Source organism: Pygocentrus nattereri, chromosome 27 (assembly GCF_015220715.1).
Source record: "Pygocentrus nattereri isolate fPygNat1 chromosome 27, fPygNat1.pri, whole genome shotgun sequence".
NCBI classification, from domain to species: Eukaryota; Metazoa; Chordata; class Actinopteri; order Characiformes; family Serrasalmidae; genus Pygocentrus; species Pygocentrus nattereri.
The window spans coordinates 24,003,603-24,031,477 of record NC_051237.1 but is presented as its reverse complement, the minus strand read 5'-3'; the positions used below and the strand labels follow the sequence as shown (position 1 = coordinate 24,031,477).

The window sequence follows — 27,875 nt, the reverse complement described above, 5'->3', positions numbered from 1 at the left end:
GCCGCAAACTTCAGCTTTCGCTGGATCGGTTTGCAGCCGAGTGTGAAGCGGCTGGGATGAGAATCAGTACCTCTAAATCTGAGACCATGGTTCTCAGGCCGAAAAGGGTGGAGAGCCCTCTCTGGGTCGGGGATAGGCTCTTGCCTCAAGTGGAGGAGTTCAAGTATCTCGGGGTCTTGTTCACGAGTGATGGTACAAGGGAGCAGGAGATTGACAGGCGGATTGGTGCTGGGTCAGCAGTGATGCGGGCTCTTTACCAGTCTGTTGTGGTAAAGAAAGAGCTGAGCCATAAGGCAAGGCTCTCAATTTACCGGTCGATCTACGTTCCCACCCTCACCTATGGTCATGAGCTTTGGGTAATGACCAAAAGAATAAGATCGCGAATACAAGCGGCCGAAATGAGTTTCCTCCGCAGAGTGTCTGGACTCTCCCTTAGAGATAGGCTGAGAAGTTCAGTCATCCGGGAGGGACTCGGAGTAGAGCCGCTGCTTCTTCACGTCGAGAGGAGCCAGCTGAGGTGGTTCGGGCATCTGGTTAGGATGCCTCCTGGACGCCTCCCTCGGGAGGTGTCACAGGCGAGTCCACCTGGGAGGAGACCCCGGGGAAGACCCAGGACACGCTGGCGCGACTATATCGCCCAGCTGGCCTGGGAGCGCCTCGGAATCCCCCTTGGAGAGCTGGTGGAAGTGGCTGGGGAAAGGGAGGTCTGGGCTTCATTGCTTAGGATGCTTTTTAGTGCTGCAGACTTGGTGTTTGCACATACAGTTCGAGGCCCACTTAAATTGTCGCAAGAGCAGTGGACTTCCAAAGGTGATAACGCCACTTCACATGGTAACTTACTGGATTATGTCAGTTCATTCCGTGAGCGCTTGCATCACGTGTGCAAGTTGGCTCATGCCTCCCTGACTTCTGCTCAGACAAAAATGAAAACGCTTTTTGATAACAAAGCAGTTTCTCATTCATTCCAACAAGGTGATAAGGTGCTTTCTTTGTTGCCTGTTTCTGGCTCTGCTTTAGAAGCTCGTTTTTCTGGCCCTTATGAAGTTCGTGGTAAACTCAGTGAGTCTGACTATGTCATTAGCACCCCTGACAGAAAACGTAAGACTAGAGTGTGCCATATTAATATGCTCAAGCCTTATGTTAGTAGGGTGGAGGACATCCCAGAGTCAAAACCCACTGTCACCCCTCTTGCTACACTCTGTGTTGTCGTCTACAGATGGTTCAGACGTTGATGAGGATGGTCTAGGCATGCGTAGCATTCCTGTGGCTGGTGCTCGTTTGCAAAATTGAGATTTTGGCAGATCTGGATTCGCTTTTCTCATTTATCAGAAGATTTTCGTAGAGATATTATTGAGTTGATTCAGTTTTATCCTGCTTTATTTTCTGATATACCCTCACGCACTGATGTTTTGTCACATGATATAGATGTGGGACAAAGTGTTCCAATAAAGCAACATCTATATCGTGTACATCCTGTTAAACGACACCAAATGAGCAGAGAGGTTGATTACCTCCTTGATAATGGTTTGGCTGTTCCAAGTTGCAGTGCATGGAGTTCTCCTTGCCTTCTTGTGCCAAAGCCAGATGGCACTGTTCGATTTTGCACTGATTACCGGAAAGTCAATGCCGTCACAAAACCAGACTCATTTCCTCTACCTCGAATGGAGGATTGTGTTGACAAGGTGGGGTCTGCTTTTTATGTGTCTAAGTTAGATCTGCTTAAAGGCTACTGGCAGGTACCTTTGACCCCTCGTGCAGCTGAAGTGTCTGCCTTTGTTACACCAGACAGTTTTCTGCAGTATACTGTCATGGCATTTGGACTTCGAAATGCCCCAGCCACATTTCAACGACTCATGAGTCGGGTGTTGATGGGAGTTTCTGACTGTGAGGTTTATTTAGATATCGTGGTTCATTCATCTAGCTGGTTTGAGCATTTAAAGACTCTTCATACCGTATTTAATAGACTACATCAAGCGTCTTTGACTCTAAACCTTGCAAAGTGTGAGTTTGGTAAGGCTAGTTACTTACCTAGGGAAGCAGGTTGGCCAAGGGCAAGTTTGTCCTGTTGCTGCAAAAGTGCAGGCTATTCTGGATTTTCCTGTGCCACGCACCAAGCGGGAACTCAGGAGGTTCCTTGGGGTAGTGGGGTACTATCGTGGCTTCTGCAGAAATTTTTCAGATGTCGTTTTACCCTTGACAAACTTACTTCGTTCCTCCTGTGAATTTGTATGGTCCACGTCCTGTCAAACCTCATTTGAGTCGGTGAAAATGTTGCTCTGTAATGCTCCTGTGCTTTCTGCTCCAGATTTCTCACATCCTTTCAAGTTGGAAGTGGATGCCAGTGCAACGGGTGCTGGTGCGGTCCGACTACAAGAGGATTCGAGTGGTATTGACCATCCTGTGTGCTATTATTCGAAGAAGTTTGTAAAACATCAGCTTAACTATAGCACAATTGAGAAGGAGGCCCGGGCCTTACTGCTGGCTTTACAGCATTTTGAGGTGTACGTGGGGTCTAGTCCATTGCCCCTTGTGGTGTTTACTGACCATAACCCGTTGGTTTTTCTTTCTCGGATGAGAAATTCAAATCAGCGCATTATGAGATGGGCATTAATTGTTCAAGAGTATAACCTTGAAATTTGCCATAAAAAGGGTTCCGACAATGTTCTGGCAGATGCTCTTTCTCGAGTTTAATGTGTTATGTTTGAATCACATGGTATGTTGATTTTTGGTGGTGGGGGTGTTACGTTCTGTGTCTTGTAGGTCTGTTTGTTTTGTTTCAGGTCAGGTGTTTTGGTGGTGATTGGCTGCTCTGCTAAATTGGTTGCTTGTTGCTCCGCCCAGTTGTGCAGTTTCTATTGGCTGGATCTGATGGCGGGAAAATTCAAAAGGGCCCTTTGTCTTGCAGTCGGCGAGCTGCACAGATTCTTTTTCCTGTCGAGCTGACGTGTGGTGCTCCAGTGGATGCCCACCAGCACAGACCAAATTTCTTATGATGTTTGTTTAGTAGCAGGATTCTTAGGGGTGACCTGCCTTTTTTTTTTTTTTTTTGGGATTTTGCCTCTGTTTTTTGGAAAAGAGTAGGCAGGGTAGTTTCCTTGTAATTTATTTTCTATTGGTTTGGTTTCAGGGTAAGTTAAACATCTCTTTCTTTTAGGTGATTTGTTTGTTTTGGCCTGGGGTCATCCTGAAGCTTTTAAAATCCTGCTATTTTTGGTTATTTGTTTCAGAAATCGGTGAATCTCGAGAACTGTTCAGAATAATAAAACAATCTGCTCTACTTATTTTTTTGTGTTTTGTTTGGTCTGAGGCTGAGTGGGCACTCACGCAAACCTTTTGTGCGTCCTACATCTAGAGGACGTAACACCAGAATATGGACAATGTACAAAGTATATAAAAAACAGAGAATCCTGCAACCTAAAATGTACTAAGAAAAGAAATTATGCAACAAATTTACTTTAAATCAAAACAAAAAAAAACAAAAAGGAAAACAAGTCAATAAACCCCAAAGAAATATAAGCAAGAAATAAATAACAAGAAACACAGTAAAGCCCTTTTAAAGAAAGAAAATAAACAAAAATATAATGAACTCAGAAAGAACCGATGAGTTGAACAAGCTTGGCGTACAATCCCCGCAGAAAGCAGGACGGGCTCAGAACAGAGGGAGCACCGGCATGTAGCACCGCCAAGCAAGCAGCGATAGAGGAAGAAACAAAGCAGCAAGCACGGAGATGGAAAGCTTGCAAAGGTACAACGGCAGAAACAAAACAGCAGAAGCCAACACCAATTAACTATCCGTTTATCCAGAGCCAGGCACAGGAGAGCAAAGGCTAATTCAGACGCTTCAGACCGTGCAAACGTAGATGTCAATAAGCACCTGCTTCGGGCAATAGTGAGCTGACGACACCAACACCAATCCTGCAGTCTATTGGCCCAATGCCAGTTGCAGCCACAGGCAACCGAACACAAGTTCACAACCCAGAAGCCAACGGGAGGGAAATGAGCAGTGGCAACAGTCATTCACACAGCGCCCCCCATGGCTGTACGCAGACTCTTTTATAGTCCCACAGAGAGCCCTGATTGTTCTCACTAATTAACACAAGGAACGGCCAACAAAAAAAGGCACACAAGTGCAACTGAAAGCATACTGCTACATGTGTATGTAAGCCCTGTGTTTGCCCCTTGTGTTGGCCAGTCTTTGTATGAATGTATTGGTCTTTTGTTTGATGTGTTCATTCTGGTTTTTGTCATGTCTGTCCCCCGATCTGTCCGTATCGGCTACATGAACCTGGACTGTTTTGACCATGACCCTGGATTTGCACCTAATAAATCTCGCTTATCTCAGCGTATGCGTCCGCCTCCTCGCTCCCCCTTACAGAAAGACTGGCCACCAGAGGACGCAGCAGGTAAGCGAGACTCCGCATTTCTGCACCTTCAACGGTTTGGGTTACGTGGACAACTGGTCCTCGTTTTGGGAGCAGCCAGCGCTCTACCGGAGGGATGGGCTTCACCCTAGTCGTCTGGGATCTATTGTCCTCTCATGGAACATCGAGATGGCCATCCACTGACTTCAAAGCGAAGGCCACATAAGTAGCACCAAAAATAGAAACGTTACTGCTAGAAATAAGTCAAATGATAGCACCTCTACAAATGCTTATTCTTTAAATACATTTGAGACTGTGTTTGTTCCCCGAATAAAACAAAGCATCAAAAAGCCTTGAAAAGTTTGCTCTAGTAACCTCATTCATATCAGACCAGTTACATCAGTTTCCAAAGACCGCACCTTTGGTCTAAAACTAGGACTGCTTAACATAAGATCCCTTACATCTAAAACCATTATTGTAAATGAAATTATTACAGATCACTATTTCGATTCTCTGTGCCTCACAGAAACGTGGATTAGACCCGATGAATACCTTAGTGTAAACGAAGCCACTTCCACAGGCTACAGCTATGCACATAGCCCTCGTTTAAGCGGCCATTCATACTAAAACTTTAGGCGTGAGCCAGAAAGTAGGATATAGATTCTCTTCTCTTGAAGTTCTTTTACTGAGTATACTCGATCAAGGAACAAATAAAAACTCATTTTTATTAATTACAATTTACAGGCCGCCCAGTCCGTATTCTCAGTTCTTACAGGAATTTATATCAAACTTAATAACGTTTTCAAGTAAAATAATAATTGTCGGAGATTTTAATATCCACATTGACAATCCTCACGACGCACTAAGTAAGGCATTCATATCTATCATAGACTCCATGGGTTTCACCCAAATTATAAAAGGGCCCACACACTACCTCAACCACACTCTAGACTTAATACTGACCTCTGGTGTGGACATAGATAACTTAGCCATTCTCCCTCAGAGCACAGCCTTCTCAGACCATTACTTAATCTCATATGAAATCCAGTTTAGTGGTAATGTGCGTTCATCACCATGTTATCAGGTTAAGAGGACTATAACTTCCTCCACAGCTGGCAGCTTTATCAGAAACCTTCCTCATTTATCAGGTCCTGGCAACTGTCCATCTAACCCTACTGAGTTAGATATTATGACCAAATTCCTAGAGGATACTTTTCAATCTACCCTAGATAGTGTGGCTCCATTAAAAAATAAAATAGTACTTGCCCCTTGGTATAACACTCGAGCTTTAAAACAGACTGCCAGACAACTAGAGTGAAAATGGCGTCTGACTAAATTAGAAGAATTCCAGTCCGCCTGGAAGGAGAGCCTTATAGACTATAGAAGACCTCTTACTGCAGCATGCTCAGCCTCTCTCTCTTCTCTCATAGAAAACAATAAGAACAATTCTAGATTACTATTTAGCACAATTTCTAAAATAACAGAACAAAAAAAGTCACTGAACCCCAAATGCCATCAGCCTATAGCAGCAATGATTTTATGAATTTCTTTAGTGATAAAATAAAAAAAAATTAGATAGAAAATTCTGAACATACAGTTAAACTCCACAAACCTGCTGTCTTCTAATGCCAGTCTAGACCCTGGGAATGTTACAGTCACTGCAGAGAGGCTGGAATCGTTTACATTACTTCAAGAAAATGAACTAGTTAAAATAGTTTCTTCTGCAAAATCATCTACCTGTATTTTGGACCCAATTCCTACAGGTCTACTCAAGGAAATCTTACCAGTAATAGCCAAGCCTATTCTGTCAATAATAAACTTCTCTCTTATCCTTGGATACATCCTAAAAACTTTTAAACTTGCAGTAATTAGACCGCTGATTAAGAAAGCTAACTTCAATCCCTGTGAACTATCAAACTACAGACCTATCTTGAATCTCCCCTTTATATCAAAGATCCTGAAAAAAATTGGTAGCAAAACAATTAAGCTCTTATTTGCATAGGAATAATCTACATGAAAAATTTCAGTCTGGTTTTAGGCCACATCACAACACAGAAACAGCACTAGTAAAAATTATAAATGATCTATCATTCTCTGACAAAGCAAATGTGTCTTTGCTAGTCCACCTTGACCTTAGTGCAGCATGTGACACAATAGACCACTCTATCTTACTAGATAGACTAGAAAACCTTGTAGGGGTAACAGGAACAGCTCTTTCCTGGTTCAGGTCCTACCTCACTAATCAATATCAGTTCGTTAATATAAAGGGCGAATCATCTGTCCTTGTAAAAGTAAAGTATGGTGTTTCACAAGGCTCTGTTTTAGGACCTATATTATTCACAATATCATTATCACAATAACATTATCAGTTTCTACCACAATTTCCACTGCTATGCCGATGACAGTCAGTTATATACAGTTATCAGTTATATGCTCAAAAAAATAAAGGGAACACTCAATTAACACATCCTAGATCTGAATGAATGAAATATTCTCATTGAATACTTTGTTCTGTACAAAGTTGAATGTGCTGACAACAAAATCACACAAAAATCATCAATGGAAATCAAATTTATTAACCAATGGAGGCCTGGATTTGGAGTCACACACAAAATTGAAGTGGAAAAACACACGACAGGCTGATCCAACTTTGATGTAATGTCCTTAAAACAAGTCAAAATGAGGCTCAGTATTGTGTGTGGCCTCCACATGCCTGTCTGACCTCCCTACCATGCCTGGGCATGCTCCTGATGAGGTGGCAGATGGTCTCCTGAGGGATCTCCTCCCAGACCTGGACTAAAGCATCCGCCAACTCCTGGACAGTCTGTGGTGCAACGTGGTGTTGGTGGATGGAGCGAGACATGATGTCCCAGATGTGCTCAATCGGATTCAGGTCTGGGGAACAGGCGGGCCAGTCCATAGCTTCAATGCCTTCATCTTGCAGGAACTACTGACACACTCCAGCCACATGAGGTCTAGCATTGTCCTGCATTAGGAGGAACCCAGGGCCAACCGCACCAGCATATGGTCTCACAAGGGGTCTGAGGATCTCATCTCGGTACCTAATGGCAGTCAGGCTACCTCTGGTGAGCACATGGAGGGCTGTGCGGCTGAAGGATGTTGCAGGCAGCAGATCGCTCTCCACAGCGTCTCCAGACTCTGTCACGTCTGTCACATGTGCTCAGTGTGAACCTGCTTTCATTTGTAAAGAGCACAGGGTGCCACTGGCGAATTTGCCAATCCTGGTGTTCTCTGGCAAATGCCAAGCATCCTGCACGGTGCTGTGAGCACAACCCCATCTGTGGACGTCGGGCCCTCATACCATCCTCATGGAGTCGGTTTCTAACCGTTGGTGCAGACACATGCACATTTGTGGCCTGCTGGAGGTCATTTTGCAGGGCTCTGGCATTGCTCCTCCTATTCCTCCTTGCACAAAGGCGGAGGTAGTGGTCCTGCTGCTGGGTTGTTGCCCTCCTACAGCCTCCTCCACGTCTTCTGGCCTGTCTCCTGGTAGCGCCTCCAGCCTCTGGACACTACGCTGACAGACACAGCAAACCTTCTTGCCACAGCTCGCATTGATGTGCCATCCTGGATGAGTTGCCATCCTGGATGAGTTGCACTACCTGAGCCACTTGTATGGGTTGTAGAGTCCGTCTCATGCTACCACGAGTGTGAAAGCACCACCAACATTCAAAATTGACCAAAACATCAGCCAGAAAGCATAGGTACTGAGAAGTGGTCTGTGGTTCCCACCTGCAGAACCACTCCTTTATTGAGTGTGTCTTGCTAATTGCCAATAATTTCCACCTGTTGTCTATTCCATTTGCACAACAGCATGGGAAATTGATTGTCAATCAGTGTTGCTTCCTAAGTGGATAGTCTGATTTCACAGAAGTTTGATTTACTTGGAGTTATACCAACACCAACATAATAAAAGTTGACTTATGGTCCTGCTAATTGCTGGCAAGAAGGAGGGGTGATGTCCTGAGGATCCTGAAATCTCAGTCATGCTAGTGTTAAGAGAACCTCGTCATGCCTCTGATACATACCGCTAGTGAGTACAACATGCGTCTTCAGTGCACGGTACACACACCTCTTCCATTCTCATTTGCACCCAACTGGAACACCAAAGGGACTACCTAGGAGTAGCCTTGTGTCACGGTTGGCCCCTCCCAGTCCTGTCCATGTGTTTCGTGTCTTGTAACTCCGCCCCTGATTGTGTGTTTGCCCCTTGTGTTTGCCAGTCTTTGTATGAATGTATTGGTCTTTGTTTGATGTGTTCATTCTGGTTTTTGTCATGTCTGTCCTCCGATCTGTCCGTATGGGCTACATGAACCTGGACTGTTTTGACCACGACCCTGGATTTGCACCTAATAAATCTCGCTTATCTCAGCATATGCGTCCGCCTTCTCGCTCCCCCTTACACCTTGCATCCACCTGGGACACCATATTAATCCCCAGCAACAAGCAGGAAACAAGCAGGAAAAACTCCCTAAGAGTAAGAGGAAGAAACCTTGAGAGGAACCAAGACTCAAATAGGGAACCCATCCTCCTCTGTTCGCCCCCCCAATGAACAGCCTGAGCACCTGCTGGGACTGCTGGGATAGGCTCCAACACCACCTGCGAACCAGAAGGAGAAGCAGCTTAGAATATGTATGTAGAAGATGCAATATGAAGAGGATAAGATTTTACCATTAAAATGCATACAAACACACATTTTCTAAGCTGCTTATGCTTCTCGGTTGCTAGTTCAGAAGGCTGGCGAGCAGTAGCTTAGATAGCAGCAGAGACTCAGAGACAGGTTTAGATATATCTTCACTAAAAGGGAGAGCCAGATGGTAACAAAGTCATAGGGGCTCGCTGAGATGTCAGTGTCCCTCCACTACACCATCAGCAAACCTGAGTGAATGGATTAGCTGACATTTGATGAGGTTGGCGAGAGGTCCTAAAAGATTCTAACAAATCAATGGAAGATCTGATTGTATCATGCTGTCATAATGTCTACTTTGTTGACCATTTTAGAGACCTGAATGAGTCTACAGCAGAATAGATGAGCTGAGTGGGATTCCATCTGTGCAAGGAATTCAAGTTGAAGTAATAGAAGTAGTATGGATAGAATACTCCAGGTTGACATGGTAGAACAGGTTAAATGGACAAAAGTAAGAAAAATTTATTAGATATTAGTACCACTTCAAAACATGAACAATATAGTACCACAGGAAATATATACTACCAGCGGAAGTGAATGAGTAGGTTTAAGGTAATACTTTGAGCCTACCCACTGGTTGCAATCATCCTGCATGATAGGAATTGGGTGAAGAGATATACCTGACCAAGATCAGACTACAGGTCACTAACTAACCTTCACTACATTTAAAAGGAAATGTTCAGAAAGTACAAAAACAACAGAAAACACATTTATGAAATGCCAAATCCAAAATACAACCAGAAACAACCAGCTCACAACCAAGCAATTAAAGTTAACCTGGTCTGAAATAATTGTACTGAACAATAAATAAGTGTACTTTGACTGCACTGATCAGCTGAAAGCAGTTGTATAACGTATTACTACATAACATTCTCTAAACCTTTTATCATAAAGTTAGAATTTATAATATAGAATATATTAATAATATATAGTAAGTTTATAAATATCAGTGTAAACATCTAAAATGAATGACTTTTTGTGAAAACCTGTATATCAAACAAATGTTACAACACTAAGTGAGGTAAACTACACTTACCAGTCAGTAAATTAGTCATTAAACCACTAAGGAATTTGTATCTGTCCAGTAGAGAATATATAAACACACAAAGCTGTTGTCCTCACCACAGCCTGCACAGACACAGGACCTTCACTGTGCTCAGTATCTTCTCTGTTATGCATGGAGTTTATGATGCTTGACTGAATACATAAAACACAAACAAAGTTACACTGCCTGACCTGTTTAAGGCATTTTTTGGTGACTTCATGAACGTTCATGGATAATTTTATTAATGATACATATTTATTTTTGGAAGGGCATGTGGAGCTGGAGAAATATAGATACCTTTACTTTTTAATTTGTCTCGTAGTTCTTTTATTGATACTTTGTTGTAATGTTGTTGTGCTTTCTATCATTTACACAAACAAACCTCTCCATGAGCCGATGTACATATTCATTGCTGCTTTACTTTGCAATTCTCTCTTTGGAACAGCTGCCTTTTATCCTAAATTACTGAGTGATTTACTGTCTGACAAACAAGTTATCACTCATAGAGCCTGTCTGTTTCAGGCCTTTTGCATTTATACATATTTTTCATCAGAGTTTGCCCTGTTAGCAGCTATGGCCTATGACAGATATGTGTCCATATGTAAACCATTACAATATGCAAATCTTGTAAAAATGTCCACTGTTAAAAAGCTCTTATTTTTCTGTTGGTTTGTACCTTCCTGTGAAATTGGCATATCAATAATACTAACATACCGACAGCTGTGTAAATTTAAATTAAACAGAATATACTGTAATAACTATGCAATTGCTAAATTAAGTTGTGGAGATTTAACTGTTGTGAATTCATACGGGCTGTTTGCTTTAAGCATTGTTGTATTTCCTCCAGTGATGTTCATAATCTACTCATATGTTAGAATACTTGAAGTTTGTTTAAAGAACTCAAAAGATTTCAGAAGAAAAGCTCTGCAGACCTGCTTCCCTCATCTTTTCATTTTCACTTGCTTCTCTGTTACCGGATGTTTTGAAGTGATTAACAGTAGATTTGAAGGAAATGTACCTCATTTATTTGCCATGATAATGTCAGCTGAAAATTTGGTTGTTCCTCCTCTACTAAATCCTATTATATATGGGCTGAAACTGCAGGAGATTTGGAATAGGATTAAGAGAATAACTGGGAAGAGAAAGACACATGATTTTGCAGAATGAAATTCTTATTTTGTGTATGAAATAAACATGATGAATATTATGTGGCTGAAAAAAAAGTAGCTTAAAATTAAATTTACCTGACTCAAATGTGTACTTTGGTTCAACATGAATGAAGTATGTTACATAAGCATAAATATTACACGGAAGTACTTAAATAAGTTACTTAATGTCTTTCCATAGCTTTAAGCAAAAGTGAGGACATTGGCACTGTGGCCATTTACTGCTCTACCCACATGGTAGGACACACCCTGAATCTGGTAATCTGGGAAAGATTTAAACACGAGTGTGTCCTTAATCTCTAATGTTTTCATGTCAGATTATTTCTCTATATTCTTATAATCAGTATAAGAAATCAGAAGGAAAGTGACTTAAAAATATTTGAAAAAAAGCTGCATTGACTCAAACAGTTTAGAAGTTTAGTTATTTATAATATAAATACATTTATAAATTACAGCTCTGACTCTGATCTAGATGCTAGATTTAAGTAAACTGTTGCCACACTTGCTCCAGTCTAATGGAAGAAAAACTTGCACACTCATAAAAATCAATGGATGAAAGAAAAAGAGTAGCATTGATGCTTCCATATGAAACAATCTGAGGCCAATTTCTAATCTTCATTTTTAAATAATGTCTAAATAAATAAAGAAAGAAAAAAATGTTTTGTGTATTTTAATATCAAACAAGTAATATGAGAAGTTTCAATCAGGTTTTTGTTCTAACCATAGAATTGAGAAGCATTGGCTCCTGTTGTCAAAGACCTCATGTCTCCACACTAATGCACAAAATCCTTCTATTCTGGTCTTAATGGATCTTAGTGAACTTTTGATACTGTTGATCATAAGATTCTAATCCACCATCTCAAATACTGTTTAGGCCTCTCAGGCACATTTTTAGTTTACTCTTGATTTCACACCACCAGCTCTGGACAATGGCGGTAACCTGGTAATAAAATTCTCTCTCAAGTCCTGGTGTTTTCTTCTTAGTGTCACAGTTTTATTCATGCCAAGACCCTTAACCTGTCCTTAGTCAACCTGGAGGTCCCTGGTCCCATCTCTGCCATTAAAATGCTACTTAGCTTTGAAGGCGCTGCTGCAGGCCTCAGTTTTTACTAAACTAGACTTGTGCATTGCCTACAATACCATTAGTGTGCAGCAGGTTGACAAATGAAAGACAACATTCATTACTCCCCCAGGCCATTATGAGTACCTTGTGACACCCAGCTGTTTTCCAGCGACTGATTGACTAGGAACCTAAATCTCTACTTGTTCATCTACTTTGATGGCATTTTCATTTAAAGCTGCTTGGTAGATGGACATGTAGTCCATGTCCATACTGGAGAACCATCTATATGTGAAGCTGGAAAAATCCCTCTTCCATACTCAGTAGGCCACCTTTCTTGAGCTTGTGGTGTCAAAAGGCTTATGAGCATGCACATGGCTAAGACCAAGGCCATCATGGAATGGCCATGCCCCACCTTCCTTTGCTAAACTCAAAGCTTTCTGTGTTTCACTGATTTCAGGTGGCAAGAGATGTTTTTCGGCTGATTCAATTTTGTCTTGTTGTTTTGGCCACAGTTAAGCAACATTAAGGCTGATGCTCTCTTAAGACAGTGGGATGTCAGACCCCATCATTCCAAAACACAATCCAGGAGGCACTTCAGGCTGAACTGTATCCTGTGGAAGATCTCTAGGTTGTCAGTAAGTCCCATCCTCCCCTAGGGCTTAGGTTCTCAAGTGGGGGCATACCTCCCCTTTTTCTTGCATCCAGGGAGACTAGCACACTTGAGTTTCTGTGGAGGTGCTTCTGGTGGCCAAGTATGGAGAACGAATATATACCTGTGTAACAGTCTGCAAGGTCTGCAGTGGCTGTGAATGATGATATAGTGTATTGGGTAACACATCTTCTATGCTGTAGACTGGGTAATCATTGGGCAAGACTTCTAGACACTACCTTCACCTTCCTGTGTAAGATGATCAAGTTGTAAGTTGCTCTAGATAAGAGCATCTGCCAAATACTGTAAATGAAAGACTCATGGCAAAAGCAGAAACACTCAGTCAGAGGGCAGAGTAATGGCATTGGAAGCAACCACACTTTGTTGGCATGCAGAGCAGCAGTAGTGAAAGTAGCTATACTCTTAGTGAAAGCAGCCACACTCGGTTAGCATGCATAGCAGAGCACTCATTGTGAAAGGAGCCACAGTTGTTTGGTGCACAGGGCAGAGCAGTAGGGGTAAAAGCTCTTAGTTCTTAGGTGGTGAAAGGGCAAAGTAGCAGTGACAAAGGCAAAGTAGCAGTGGTGGAAGCAGCCACATTCATTTTGCATGCAGGGCAGAATAGTAGCATTGGTGGATGAAGCCAAACTTGGCGGGCATGCAGGGCAGACCAGTAGTGGTGAAAGCAGTTATACTCACAGTGAAAGCAGTCATGCTTGGTCAGCATGCAGGGCAGGGTAATGGTGTTCGAGGCAAGACTCGCTCCAAGACTGTGCTCCAAAAGAAGGGTCATTATTATTTTAGATTAGTGACATAAAACACAGACACAGGGAGAAGCAGCAGTCAGACATGAGGATGCTAGCATAACTGTCACCTTGAACTGATGTCATACACACAAACTCAGTGTTCTGCAAGTGTTCTGCAAGTGGACAAATCCTCAGTCCTTCGGAGCAACATCATTTCACAATCACTGATCTTTTGGGGGCTTAAATTTCAAGTGATTCTAATCCACCATCATAACTGAGCAACTGTTTTGTTGCCAACAGGATAATCTATTCCAGACTACCTCCTGCACTGACCAGAGCATCCTTCAGCTGCCTCCACCTATCATAACGCTGTGGAGTCCATCCAGCTTTGAACCTTAACTCCAACCTGGATAGTGGAGGGCTTTGGATGAGACCCTGGCTGATGAAACACGAAGCACACTAAGCAAATACAAATCAGTGACAAATGTTGGTTTGGCAGTATTCCAACCAGTCGGTTTATTATACTAGCTGACCAAACAAGCCACATCTCACAGCTTCATGGTGGTCACTTTACAAACCTTCCTTCTCTTACTACTGCACATCAAGACTGGGTCTAGGGGCTTCCCAGGACAAGGCTGGCCCTCGTAATGAGTCTTTTAAGTCTTGCAAGTAGAATCTGGCCTTACCTAATGTTATCTGACCAGTCTGGTCTGTTGTTTAGGTGAAAACCCAGGTATAAGTCCTCTCTCTCAACGTCCATTCCCTGAATGTTCACTGGTGGAGGGAGGTGATTGCACCTGAGAAAATCAAACACCAAATCTTTGGTTTCCCCTGCTTTGATCAGGAGGTTGTTGCTCAGACCCCAGTCCACAAAGTCCTGTTTTTTTCTGTACTCTTATCTGTAATGAGGACCCTACCATTTTGTAGTGAAAGTCCTCTTCCTTCCTATCTAAAACCCTATAAATTTACATCTTTACCATCCATCTCCCATGACAAAGTTCTTGCCATCCCCACAACCACCTCATCTCCTCCCTCTTCTTCAGTCCGGTGACAGTCCTACTTTAGTTACAAGAGGGATCTGGCCAACTAATGACAGACAGAAGCCACCCTGAACTTCAGCCCAGGTTCTCAAAGTTCTCTCCCCTGGTGCAATGGTGTGAGTGTTTTCTTGGTACACTGTGGGCCTATTAATACCCATCAATTATTGCTTGAATGCCACAGCCTATCTGAGTACTGTTGCTGTCCATGTGCATTCCTTCAAGGTCACAATTCACAATTTTTTATTGACAACTTTAGCACCATGTCACAAAGCAAAAGTCCTTTCAAACTCATTTCATGAACATGACAATAAGTTCAGTATTCTTCAGTGGCCTTCACAGTCACCAGGTCTGAATCCAATAAAACAAATTTGGGATGCAGTATAACGGGAGATACGCAGCATAAAATTGCTGTTAAAAAATTTGCATGATGTAATCTGAAATGACAGAATCTCAAAGGGATGTTTTCAACATCTTGTGGAAGCTATGACATGAAGAACCAAGACTGTTTTGAGAGCAAAGGGAGGCCCTCCACCAGTACGAGTGTAATGTTCCTAATAAAGTGCTCTGTGTGTGTATAAGTAGATTGTAAGGATCATTCCAAGATATTCTGTAACGGTGTTCTAATCCTTAGCACTTGATTTAAAATTGACAAATTTAAAGTAGTGATATATGTAGGGAGAGAAATGTTTTTCCACATAAGAACATTTACCATTTATTTGAATTACATTCAGTGTGATGGACGTATTAATTATTATTAATAATAAAGTATTATTAATTATAAATATCACATGTTAAATGTTAAGATGTTTATTTATCAAACCTGTTTAAATGAAGACCAGAAATGTGTACATGCAAATGATATACACTGCTCAAAAAAATAAAGGGAACACTTAAACAACACAATATAACTCCAAGTAAATCAAACTTCTGTGAAATCAAACTGTCCACTTAGGAAGCAACACTGATTGACAATCAAATTCACATGCTGTTGTGCAAATGGAATAGACAACAGGTGGAAATTATCACCACTGGCACCCTGTGCTCTTCACAGATGAAAGCAGGTTCACACTGAGCACATGTGACAGACGTCTGGAGATGCCGTGGAGAGCGATCTGCTGCCTGCAACATCCTTCAGCATGACCATCATGTTTGGCAGTGGGTCAGTAATGGTGTGGGGTGGCATTTCTTTGGAGGGCCGCACAGCGCTCCATGTGCTCGCCAGAGGTAGCCTGACTGCCATTAGCTACCGAGATGAGATCCTCAGACCCCTTGTGAGACCATATGCTGGTGCAGTTGGCCCTGGGTTCCTCCTAATGCAGGACAATGCTAGACCTCATGTGGCTGGAGTGTGGCAGCAGTTCCTGCAAAATGAAGGCATTGAAGCTATGGACTGGCCCGCCCGTTCCCCAGACCTGAATCCGATTGAGCACATCTGGGACATCATGTCTCGCTCCATCCACCAACGCCATGTTGCACCACAGACTGTCCAGGAGTTGGCGGATGCTTTAGTCCAGGTCTGGGAGGAGATCCCTCAGGAGACCATCTGCCACCTCATCAATAGCATGCCCAGGCATTGTAGGGAGGTCATACAGGCACGTGGAGGCCACACACAACACTGAGCCTCATTTTGACTTGTTTTAAGGACATTACATCAAAGTTGGATCAGCCTGTAGTGTGTTTTTCCACTTTAATTTTGTGTGTGACTCAAATCCAGGCCTCCATTGGTTAATAAATTTGATTTCCATTGATGATTTTTGTGTGATTTTGTTGTTAGCACATTCAACTTTGTAACTTAGTATTCAATGAGAATATTTCATTCATTCAGATCTAGGATTTGTTATTTGAGTGTTCCCTTTATTTTTTTGAGCAGTGTATTTTTCATGAAGTGTAATGTCACGTTACTATATATTTTTATATTTTGGATTTGGTTCTCTAAAGGCTTAATATTATTTGTTGTCATCAGGCTAAAAATTAAAGCCACTTAAGTGTGAAGTATATTCCTATCCTCTTTGTTGTACATTGGTTTGCTCCAAATTGCATTTTGTTACACACAATAAAAATGAACAAATTTTCTGCTTTATTAAATCATGGTTTTTAGAAGTCAAAATAAATGTGACAACAGCACCGCGATTTCACCTTCTTAGCAGAATGCATGAAAAGGTACAAATACACTAATATATTTTTCCTCTCTATATTCAAGAGTAAAAGCTGAAGCAGTACTGCACAGCATTAAACATTCACTACAACATTAATTTATTAATCAAAACTTCTTTGTGATAAAACAATTTTTGTTTTTTAATTTTACATAATTCTATAGGATCAATGCTATGAATGGGCAAACATCATATTTGTGTGTTTTATCTGATCTGATTTCATTTAAAGAATCATTTTTATTTGTGAAGCATTTTTTATCCAAAAAGCAGCTCAAAGTGCTTTATAACCAAGTAGTGAAAGGAAGTAATAAAAGCATAAGAAATGCCAGCACCAAAGATGGTGGGATCATCCTAATAAGGAACAGAATGCCTGGATCCACAGGTTTTTATGAAATAAGACTTTGTGCTTATGTACAGGCTATAAACAAGCCTGTTTGCTGTTTGGCACAGAAAAAAATGACTAGTGAGGAAAAAGGCAGTAAAGCTTTCATAAAATACATAGTACAAAAGTTCAGCAATTCAATCTAAAAAAAGTCTTCGATTTTGAAATCATTTTCTTAATCCTATTCGATATTTCCTGCAGTTTCAGTCCATATATAATGGGATTGAATAAAGGAGGAAAGACAGCATTTTCAACAGACATTAACAAGGAAACGATATGAGGTACATTTCCATCTATTCTGCTGTTAATCACTTCAAAACATCCAGTAACAGAGAAACTGATGAAAATGAAAAGGTGGGGGAAGCAGGTCTGCAGAGCTTTTCTTCTGAACTCTTTTGAGTTCTTTAAACAGACATCAAGTATTCTGGCATATGAGTAGATTATGAACGTCACTGGTGGAAAAACGTTAATGCTTAAAAGAAACAACCCATATGAATTCATTACAGTTAAATCTCCACAACTTAATTTAGCAATTGAGTAATTACTGCAGTATATTCTGGTTAATTTAAATTTACACAGCTGTCGATATGTTAGTATTATTGATATGCCAACTTCACAGGAAGGCACAAACCAACAGAAGAATAAGACCTTTTTGACAGTGGACATTTTTACAAGAGTTGGGTACTGTAATGGTTTACATATGGACACATATCTGTCAAAGGCCATAGCTGATAACAGTACAAATTCTGAAACTCCATATGTATAAATACAAAAGGCCTGAATCATACAAGCTTCACGAGAGATAACTGGTTTTTCAGATAGAAAATCACTCAGTAATTTAGGATAAAAAGCAGCTGTTCCAAAGAGGGAATTGCAAAGTAAAGCAGCAATAAAAACGTACATCGGCTCATGGAGCCGTTTGCTTGTGTAAATGACAGAAATGACAACAACATTGCAAAAAATAATCAGTATATAAACAATCAGAGTAATTAGAAAATAAATATATCTATATTTTTCCAACTCCACATGCCCTTCCAAAGATAAATATGTAACATTAGTAGAAAAATCCATTAATGTCCATGAAGTAATCCATAAATGTGTAAAAACAGATTAGTCCATACAATACGGTTGTGCTCACACCAGTGTTTTTATATATTCAGTCAGGCATCAGAAACACCATGCATATGAGTAAAGATACTAAGTACAGTGAAGGCTGTAGTGAGGACAACAGCTTTGTGTGTCTATATTTATATATTCTCTTCTGGACAGATACATATTCCTTAGTGGTTCAGACTAATTTACAGACTAGTAACAGTTGCATGACCTACATGTATTCACAGAATTTCAAAGCCTATTTCTGAAGAAGCTGGAAAATTTAGTAAAATGCAATAAGAGTAGATATTTGTGATTTGAATTACTTTTAACATTTTGGCTGACCAACTTGATTGTATTTTGTAAATATATATGCATTTTAAATTTGATCTCCAAACAGGTGAAATGAAGGTGAAGAGTTTATAGAATATTCAAGTTACACCATTTTAAAACATTTCATAAGAAGATGGACTGGTAACAGGTGTGGGTGTCATGATTAAGTGTAAAAGAAGCATAAACCAAAGGCTCAGTCTTTGCAAGAAAAGATGGGTAATTTTTCATAATTATTTACCAAACCTCATGAGACAATTATCAGATGGTTAAAAAAAAATATTTCTCAATTCCCTTCCTAGATCAAAGCCTTGTTGTCACAGAAGGGCTTGTGTGGTCTAGGCATCTTCAGAGCTAAATCGTCGGGAGCAATATGCTCCTGTTAGGGTCTCCCAAGGCCAACAGGTCTGGAGTGAAGACCCAGACTAACTCGATCCAAAAACCCTCCATACAAAAACGGACAAAGACAATCATGTACCCTGCCCAGGAGAGGGTCAGCGGGACCTACCCCTGGAGCCAGGCCTGGGGGTAGCACCCCTCAGTAAGTGCCTGCTGGCTGGGCAGCACACATAACACGGCCAGGCATAGCCCAAAGAGGCAATGTGAGGAGACCATGTGGGCCCACCACCCACAAGGCCTGGCATGGGGGAGTGGTGCAGTGCCATTTAGGCAATGGGAGATTGCAGGGGGGCCTTTGGTGGCCTAGGCCCCTGTGGCAGAAACTGGCTCTTGGTATGTAGAATGTAACCTCACTAAGGGAGTAAAGAGCCAGATCTTGTGCAGGAGGTTGAGAGATCCCAACTATATATAGTTGGGCTCACCTCCAGCCACAGTGTTGGCTCTCAAACCAAACTTCTGGATAGGGGTTGGTCCCTCTCCCACTCAGGGGTTGCACATGGTGAGAGGTACCGGGCGGGAGTGGGGATACTCACAAGTATCTGGTGGCCAGGCTGATGGCCATGTAGTTGAAGTTTGTCCTGGTGAATGAGAGGGTTGCATCAATGCAAATTAATATCACAGAGAGGAAAACTCTGACTGTTGTCTGTGCTTATGCACCAAAAAACATGTTGGAATATTTGGCTATCTTGGAGTGAGTGGGTGGGGTTCTGGAACAGGTCCCACCTAAAGACTCCATAGTCTTACTGGGAGACTTCAGTGCTCATGTTGGCGATGACTGGGAGACCAGGAGAGGCATGATTGGGAAGAATGGCCTGCCCGATCTAAACCTGAATGGTGAATTGTTATTGGACTTCTGTGCCAGGCATGGATTGTCCATAATGAAAACCAAGTTTGAACACAAGGATGTTCATAAATGTACATGGTAACAGAGCTCCTTGGGTCAAAGGCCAAGGATCGACTTTGTTGTCCTTTTATCTGACTTGGAACCATATGTTCTGGACACTCAGGTGAAGAGAGGTGCTGAGCTGTCACTGAGGTAGTTGGCAAGCTCTTCAGAGGCAAGGCACCAGGGTGGATGACATGGTTCAGGCTCTGGATATTGTGGGGCTGTCACACGCCTCTGACATGCCGCTACAATATTACATGGACCTCAGGAACAGTACCCTTGGACTGGCAGACCGGTGTGGTGGTCCCTGTTTTTAAGAAAGGGGACAGAAGGGTGTGTGCCAACTATCAGGGTATCACACTGCTCAGCCTCCCTGGGAAAGTCTATGCCAAGGTGCTGGAAAGGAGACTTTGACCCATAGTTGAACCTCAGATTGAGGAGGAACAATGTGGCTTCCATCCTGGCCATGGAACAATAGACCAGCTTTTCACCCTTTCATAAACTGTTGATGGGGTGTGGGAGTTTGCCAATCCAGTCTACATGTGTTTTGTGGATTTGGAGAAGGCTTATGACCGTGTTCCCCGAGATATCTTGTGGGAGATCCTCCAGGAGTATGGGGCGCTGGGGCTACTACTCTGGGCCATTCAATCTCTGTACTCCTGGAGTGAGAACTTTACTCTGCATTTGATTCCTTGTTCATTTACTCTGCATTAATTCGAACCCTTTCAGTGTTAGCGTTGGACTCCGCCAAGGTTGTGCCCTGTATCCACTCCTGTTTGTGATATTCATGGATAGGGTATCAAGGTATAGCTGGGGTCAGGAGGAGTGTGTGGAGGCCAGAGGGTGGCATCTCTGCTATTTGCAGATGATGTTGTTCTTTTGGCTGGATCACATGGGTGCCTCCAGTGCTCACTGGAGTGTGAAGCTGTTGGTATGCGGATCAGCACCTCCAAGTCTGAGTCCATGGTCTTAGCCCGGAAAAGGATGGCATGCTCACTACAGGTAAAGGGAAAGGACTTGCCCCAGGTGGAGGAGTTTTTTGGGGTCTTGTTCATGAGTGATGAGAAGAGGGATCGTGAGATCGGCCACAGGCTGGGACAGGCGACAGCAGTAATGTGGTCACTGTACCAGACTGTAGTGGTGAAGAGGGAGCTGAGCCATAAGGTGAAGCTCTCTGTTTACCAGTCTGTCTACATCCTGACCCTCACCATGAGCTGTGGGTAATGACCGAAAGAATGAGATCGCAAATACAAGCGGCGGAAATGAGCCTCTTCACAGGGTGGCAGGCTACACTCTATTCGATAGGGTGAGGAGCTCGGCCATCCAGGAGGAACTCACAGGTTCTTTCTTCCCCTGCTCCCAGTTTGGAACCCATCTACCCAATAGCTGGCGGTTTCCTGGTGTGAATGTCCCCCAACCTGTACTGCACTGCTAAAGACTTGGCACTTTTTGGTTTTGAAGGTCCACGGTGGACGTGGAAACAAGAAGAGCACATACACAGACAACAGACCCTGGCCGATTCAATCTGATGACTTGCTCTCCGTTCCACTCTCACCTGCATGCGAGAGCCTGTCGGTGCCTTCCCTGCCTCAGCAAACTGCCCCGGCAGTGGACAGGCCCTGACCCCTCCCATCATTTTTATCCTCATAAAGCCAGCATCTTATCATCCCTGGAGGCCACTGGGGGTTTTGGTTTGTGTCATGGCTGTTCAGGTTAAAACTGGGGCGGTTGGCCTTCATCCCTTTTGGTGCTCCAGTCTCAGATGTGTGTGCTTGTGGCTCATATGATCCGAGCAGGGCCTCCCACCCTGACCCACCGCGCTGCACCCTATGTGCCTCCCAACCTTGCTTGCTACCTGGTTGATCCTGCCAGTAACATATGCTTGTCTCAAAGATTAAGTCATGCAGGTCTAAGGACACATGAGCATTACAGTGAAACTGCGAATGGCTCATTAAATCAGTTATGGTTCCTTTGATCACTCCACACCATTGTTCTTGGATAGCTGTGGTAATTCCATAGTACATACATGCTACTAAGCACCAACTGCACATATTCTCTCCTCCTTCTCCGTTTATGTGGACAGGGGTCGGTCGGTTGGGAGGCGGGATGCATGCATTTATCAGACTCGTCTTTTGGTGACTGTAGATAACCTCAGGGTGATTGTGCGCCCTATGCAGCAGAGACATCTCATTCAAGCATCTGCCTGATCAACTTTTGATGGCAATGTATGGGCCTACAATGCTGACCATGGGTAACATGGAATCAGGGTTTGATTCCAGAGAGGGAGCCTGAGGAACAGATACCACATCCATGGAAGGCAGCAGGTGTGCAAATTGCTTCATGATGGATTCCACTTTTCCCCTCACCATGCATCCCCTCTCTGCTGGGCCCAAAAGGGTCCACTGGACGTTGTGTGGAGGTGGTATGGTGAGCTCTATACCCCACTTCGGGGTGGGTTCCACTTTCCCCACCCCACCACATGTCCCTCTCTCTGCTGGGCCTCAAAAAGAGTCCGCTGGAGAGGTATGCATGTGAACAGTGGGTACGGTGAGTTCTGAAGTGGTGTGGGTTCCACTTTGCCCCCACCGCACATCCCCTCTCAGCTGTTCCCCGAAAGGATCTGCTGGAGGTGCATGTGGACAGTGGGTATGGTGAGTTCCCAGCCTGCTCTAGGATGTGTTCCACTTTCCCCAGCCCACACACATCCCCTCTCTGCTGGCCACAAAAGGGTCTGCTTGGAGGTGCATGTGGAATGTGGTATGGATGGTGAGTTCCCAGCTCACTTCAGCATGTTCCACTTCCGCCAGCCCACACACATCGCCTCTGTGCCAGCTTGGAAAGGGGTCTGCTTGAAGGTGCATGTGGAAGGTTGGTACGGTAAGTTCCCAGCCCGCTTCGGGGTGTGTTCCACTTTCCCCACCCCATGCTCATCCCCTCTCTGCCAGGCCCCGAAAGGTTCACTGGTTTCAGGAGGTCGCCCCCAGGCACATGCCAGGGAGTGTGACGATGTGGCACGAGTGCGAGGCTCTGGGCTTGGAGGGCAGGTGAGGTCCATTACCCTCAGGCATCAGAGGTGTTTTCAGACGTTGGTCTGCTTTGTCCTCTACCGCTCGCTGTCATATGCAGCCCACCCCCGAAGTGCACCTTCCCCATGTCTATCCTTCCTTCTCCTCAGGTCCTCAGTCTCCTTAAACTCAATGCTTTGGCACAAAGGGTGCATGGGTACCTACTGCTTGCTGCCCTACGTGAGTTCTGTCCAGCCAATGGATTGGACCGCACGGGCGCAGGGGCAAAAAGTTTGATGACCCTGAGGGGCACCCATCCTGACGTTGTGGGGCGAACTCATCCAAGCCAAGGGGTGGTCTTCTCTCCTATAATACCCATTTAGTGATGGGAACGGCCATTCCTACAAGGGTGAACCCATCCGCCCCACCTTCCACCATTGGTTGTCCTTTGATTCTGGGCCTGTAAACCTCCATGAGAAAAGAGTAAGCACTACTCTTAGTGGTGGATCACGCAGCTCGTGTGTTGCTGAAGGACACAGCAAGCTGTGAGAACTAATGTGAATTGCAGGACACAGATCATCGATACTTCGAACACACATTGCGGCCCTGGGTCTATCCCGGGGCTACGCCTGTCTGAGGAATGCTATTGCAATCTATTGGACTCCCCAGCCCTATCATTCCCTTTTGAGAGGGGTTCATCCTTCTAAATGCAGACACCCTTCCGTTCTGTCCTTGGTTCCGCACAGGCTTTAATCTTGTAGTGCGGCTTGCTTTCCCCCTTGCCTGTTGGCTGTTTCTCTCCTCTAGTCACTGTGGTGGGCTTTGTTTTATGCTTCCCTTTCCCCCACTCCCCACATCTTCTGCTCACACCGTGCTACGTGACAAGGTGGGCGCTGGTGAGAGAGGTTGATGCGGTAGGGCGTGCAGACTCGGAACTTAATCCATTGCATAGTAGTGGTTAACTCCTCTTTTGCTGCCTGCATGATCTTCCCGTGCAGAACCACGTGTGCCACTCTCAGAGTCAGGGAGAAGCATGTGGCAGTTATCAGGGAAAGGGGGTTGTTTCATTCCCCATAGTTTATCGCCCTTGTGCGCTTCGGCCAGCCCTTGTTCTGCCATTCCTCACGAGTTCCAGGTGGCACATTGGAACAGCTGGGTACTTATGGGGCCCCAGCCGTGCTCATTCGAGTGCGCCCTCAGCTCAGGTAAGACAATCCACTGAATTTTTGCATCAGTAAGTGGAGGAAATGAAACTAACAAGGATTCCCCTAGTAGCAGCAAGCAAAGAGGGAAGAGCCCGACCCTACCCACGTGATCCATCTTGAAACACGGACCAAGGAGTCAAATGTATGCACGAGTCAAAGGGCTCAGACGAAACCCCAAGGCCCAATGAAGGTGAAGGTCGGAGTGCGCCAGCTGAGGTGGCAGCCCTGGACAGGTCGCCAGTCCATCGCAGGGCAGACAGACAGACACAGACAGTCACTCACACACTCACACCCAGGGGCAATTTAGCATGTCCAAATGGCCTGACTGCATGTCTTTGGACTGTGGGAGGAAACCGGAGAACCTGGAGGAAACCCACGCAGACACGGGGTGTCACAAACTGCTTCACACGAGGGGCAGGAGTCAAGTGCAAGTTTAATTCTGGATGCAAGTTAGGTAATAACAAGCAGGGGGTCAGAAATCCAAAAAAGCAGGCCACAGAAAGCAGACAAATCCAAAGAGTAGTCAAAAACAAACCAAGAGGTAAGGTCAAAACACCAGAAAACCAAATCATAAACATCAACGCTCAGAACTGTGGAAAAACCAAACAAGACTTCGCAATGAGCACCTGCAAACGCAGGGTATATATACACAAGATGGCAGACTACAGAGGTCAAAGGATCAAGAAATGCCTAGTATTCGGGAGACGGTGACCTCCTGTGGTGGGGAGGAGAATGGCAGGCGGCAGATGTGACACGGGGAGAACATGCAAACTCCACACAGAGAGGACCCCGGTCACCTGGCCAGGGAATTGAACCCAGGCCCTCCTTGCTGTGAGGCGACAGTGCTACCCACCATGTCAATTCATTATTTGATTCATAAATTCATCATTTAGTAAATGTTTAGTGTTTAGTGTTGTGCTTCAGCTTTAACGCTTTAGAGGTGAGGAAAAAAAATAGTGGTGTCTAACAATGTGGTTTCTGAATGCTGTTGTCACACATAGTTTATCATATACAGAACATAATTTAACAAAGCATTCTTACATTTTTATTTTGCCTCACAAAACCTACACACTTAAGTGACCTTTAGCCTGATGAGATAAATTCATTACAAGCTTTTTGTCTCTAAAATTGTAAAAATATATGGACAAATGTCTTTCACAAGCTATTTGCACATACAGAAATCTGGTCTTCTATCAAACAATGTGGATAGACAAAAACATAATTTAAAAACTGACCGTTCAAATTCATGTTTCTGTTGTACGTTATATAATCAAAACAGAAATACCATGTTTTTATTGGGAAAAAGTAACTACACTCTTACATATCACTTCGAAAATATCAAAATGAAATGAGGTGCACTCCGGATCACACCTTGTTACCATAATTACTAGCAAAAAGTTGGCATTTTAAATTACCTGCTTAAAGAACCAATCATACTAAGGTATTTTTGTCTCTACAGCCATTAATTTGCATATTACCCCATTACATAACTTGGATGGTAGAATAGGATTTTTTGTAGGGGCATGGGGGTGAGGTTATGTTGTGTTGTGTTGTATTATGTGTGGCGTTGTTGTCTTAAATGTTGTGAGGAATGTAAACTTGTCTAAACTGCTGTGCCTCAATGACTTGACACATCATAGCACAGAGACTGCCTTCAGTTCTGGTGCTACTTGATCTGAATGTTGCTTTTAATACTGTGGACCACCAGATTCTTTTAGATATATTATGTTAGCATATTGTCCTGTCTAAAAGTGTTTTTAACTGGTTTACCACACATCTTTATGGAAGACATTTTTTGTATCTATAAATAATCACTCCTCCAAAATATAAGGTTACTTGTTAGGTACCACAAGGATCAATTTTAGGGCATTTGCTTTTCAATTCTTATATGTTACCTCGGGGCATTATCTTAATGATGCATGGCATCTCTTCCTACAGCTATGCTGATGACATTTGGCCTGACTGATGCACTTATTTATGCACAATTGGCTGTATGTTACATATAAAAGCATTTATGTCACAGCACTTTTTATAGCTCAACCAAGATAAAACAGGAGCAAGCCAAGAAGCAAGACATCTAGGAGTAATTACTACCAGATGGGTCCATAGGCTTCAAGGATACAACTTTGAGTTGGTCAATTGTGAATGTTGATACCTTATCACACGGCCAAGTGTCCCAGCCACTGCCAGATACGGTTGCTGACTGCAAAGCAGTGATGCCATCTGAGGACAGATGGACAATCATTCTCAGTGCACAACAGGGTGATGCAGAGTTGCAGGCACTGATGGAACAAATAGAGTCTCAGCCAAATCCTATTGAAATCCATTACACAGTGAATAATGTTTACTTGTTTCTTCAGCTGTACATACCCAGAAGCCTAAGGGAGATGTTCCTACAGTTTGCCCATCACAACCCCCCTAGCAGTCACTTGGGTAGGATAAAGACCCATTTTCAGTTGCTAGATGTAGCATATTGGCCAGATGTCAGAAAAGATATATGGAGACACTATAGGGATTGTGCCACATGCCAAAAGTATAAGTCTCAAATAACCAAGCTTCCTGGACTGGAACCTAGGTGAAGGTTGAGAGCGGACATCATGGGTCCCTTTCCTAGCAGTAACAGACAGAACAAACACCTATTAGTTGTTGTAGACTACTGCAGTAAATGGATAGAGACTTTTCCCCTGAGGGTGGCTAAAACACCACAGATTGCTGCAATTCTAATTAAAGATCTTCGTGTGATGGGACACTGCCGTCTGTCTTGTGTTGGATCGAAGGGCACAGTTCACATCACAACTCTTTAATACAATAAACAAGCAGTGGGGAGTCATCTAAACACTTGAACCCTCAAGGCCACAATTACATTCTAAGCCCAATAACTGCATAGAGAGTGGAACAAGTGGATCTCAGAGTTTTGGTATGGGGTTGTTTTTCAGGAGTTGGGCTCGGCCCCTTAGTTCCAGTGAAAGGAACTCTTCAATTTTGGACAATTTCATGCTCCCAACTTTGTGGGAACAGTTTGGGGATGGCCCCTTCCTGTTCCAAAGTGACTGCTCACCAGTGCACAAAGCAGGTCCATAAAGACATGAATGAGTGAGTTTGGTGTGGAAGAACTGTCCTGCACAGAGTCCTGACCTCAACCAGACAGAACACCTTTGGGCTGAATTAGAGTAGAGACTGTGAGCCAGGCCTTCTCATCCAACATCATTGTCTGACCTCACAAATACGCTTCTGGAAGAATGGTCAAAAATTCCTATAAACACATTCCTAACGATTGTGGAAAGCCATCCCAGAAGAGTTGAAGCTGTTATACCTGCAAAGGGTGGGTCCAACATCATATTAAACCCTATGGATTAAGAGTGGGATCTCACTCAATTTCATATGCATGTGAAGGCAGACAACCCAATACTTTTGGCAATATAGTGTATTTAAGACACGCATGCTGTGGGTACTGATGTACCCTGAGAGAAGGTTGGCTTTTGCATCTTTTTCTGATATAAGTGTAGACGGTCTTTGTCATAGAGAAAGTGACCATTTATTGCTAAAACAACCAAAAACCACAACCTTTTTTTGCATGCAACAACTAGTTATTTGGTGGCTGTTCCTTTTGTACCAAATCATGACTCCCTGTAACATTTGATTCTC

At 43.4% G+C, this 27,875-nt stretch overlaps 1 protein-coding gene, 1 non-coding gene and 1 pseudogene across 2 annotated transcripts; all 3 read left to right on the top strand.

Annotated features, from left to right (window-relative positions):
• LOC119262598 overlaps positions 1–27,875 on the top strand; it is a 39,604-nt pseudogene that overhangs the window by 3,114 nt on the left and 8,615 nt on the right.
• Positions 10,343–11,281, top strand: LOC108438444 (olfactory receptor 10J4-like). The gene has a single exon (XM_017716235.2). It carries the CDS (start codon positions 10,343–10,345, stop codon positions 11,279–11,281), a length of 939 nt encoding a protein of 312 aa, XP_017571724.2.
• On the top strand, positions 23,517–23,668 carry LOC119262624. The gene has a single exon (XR_005129780.1). It is a non-coding gene; the product is annotated as a 5.8S ribosomal RNA (ribosomal RNA).

What these genes read in the sequence shown, in the direction of transcription:
- LOC108438444 (XM_017716235.2), top strand. Translation starts at nt 10,343, where the DNA reads ATGGATAATTTTATTAATGATACATATTTATTTTTGGAAGGGCATGTG.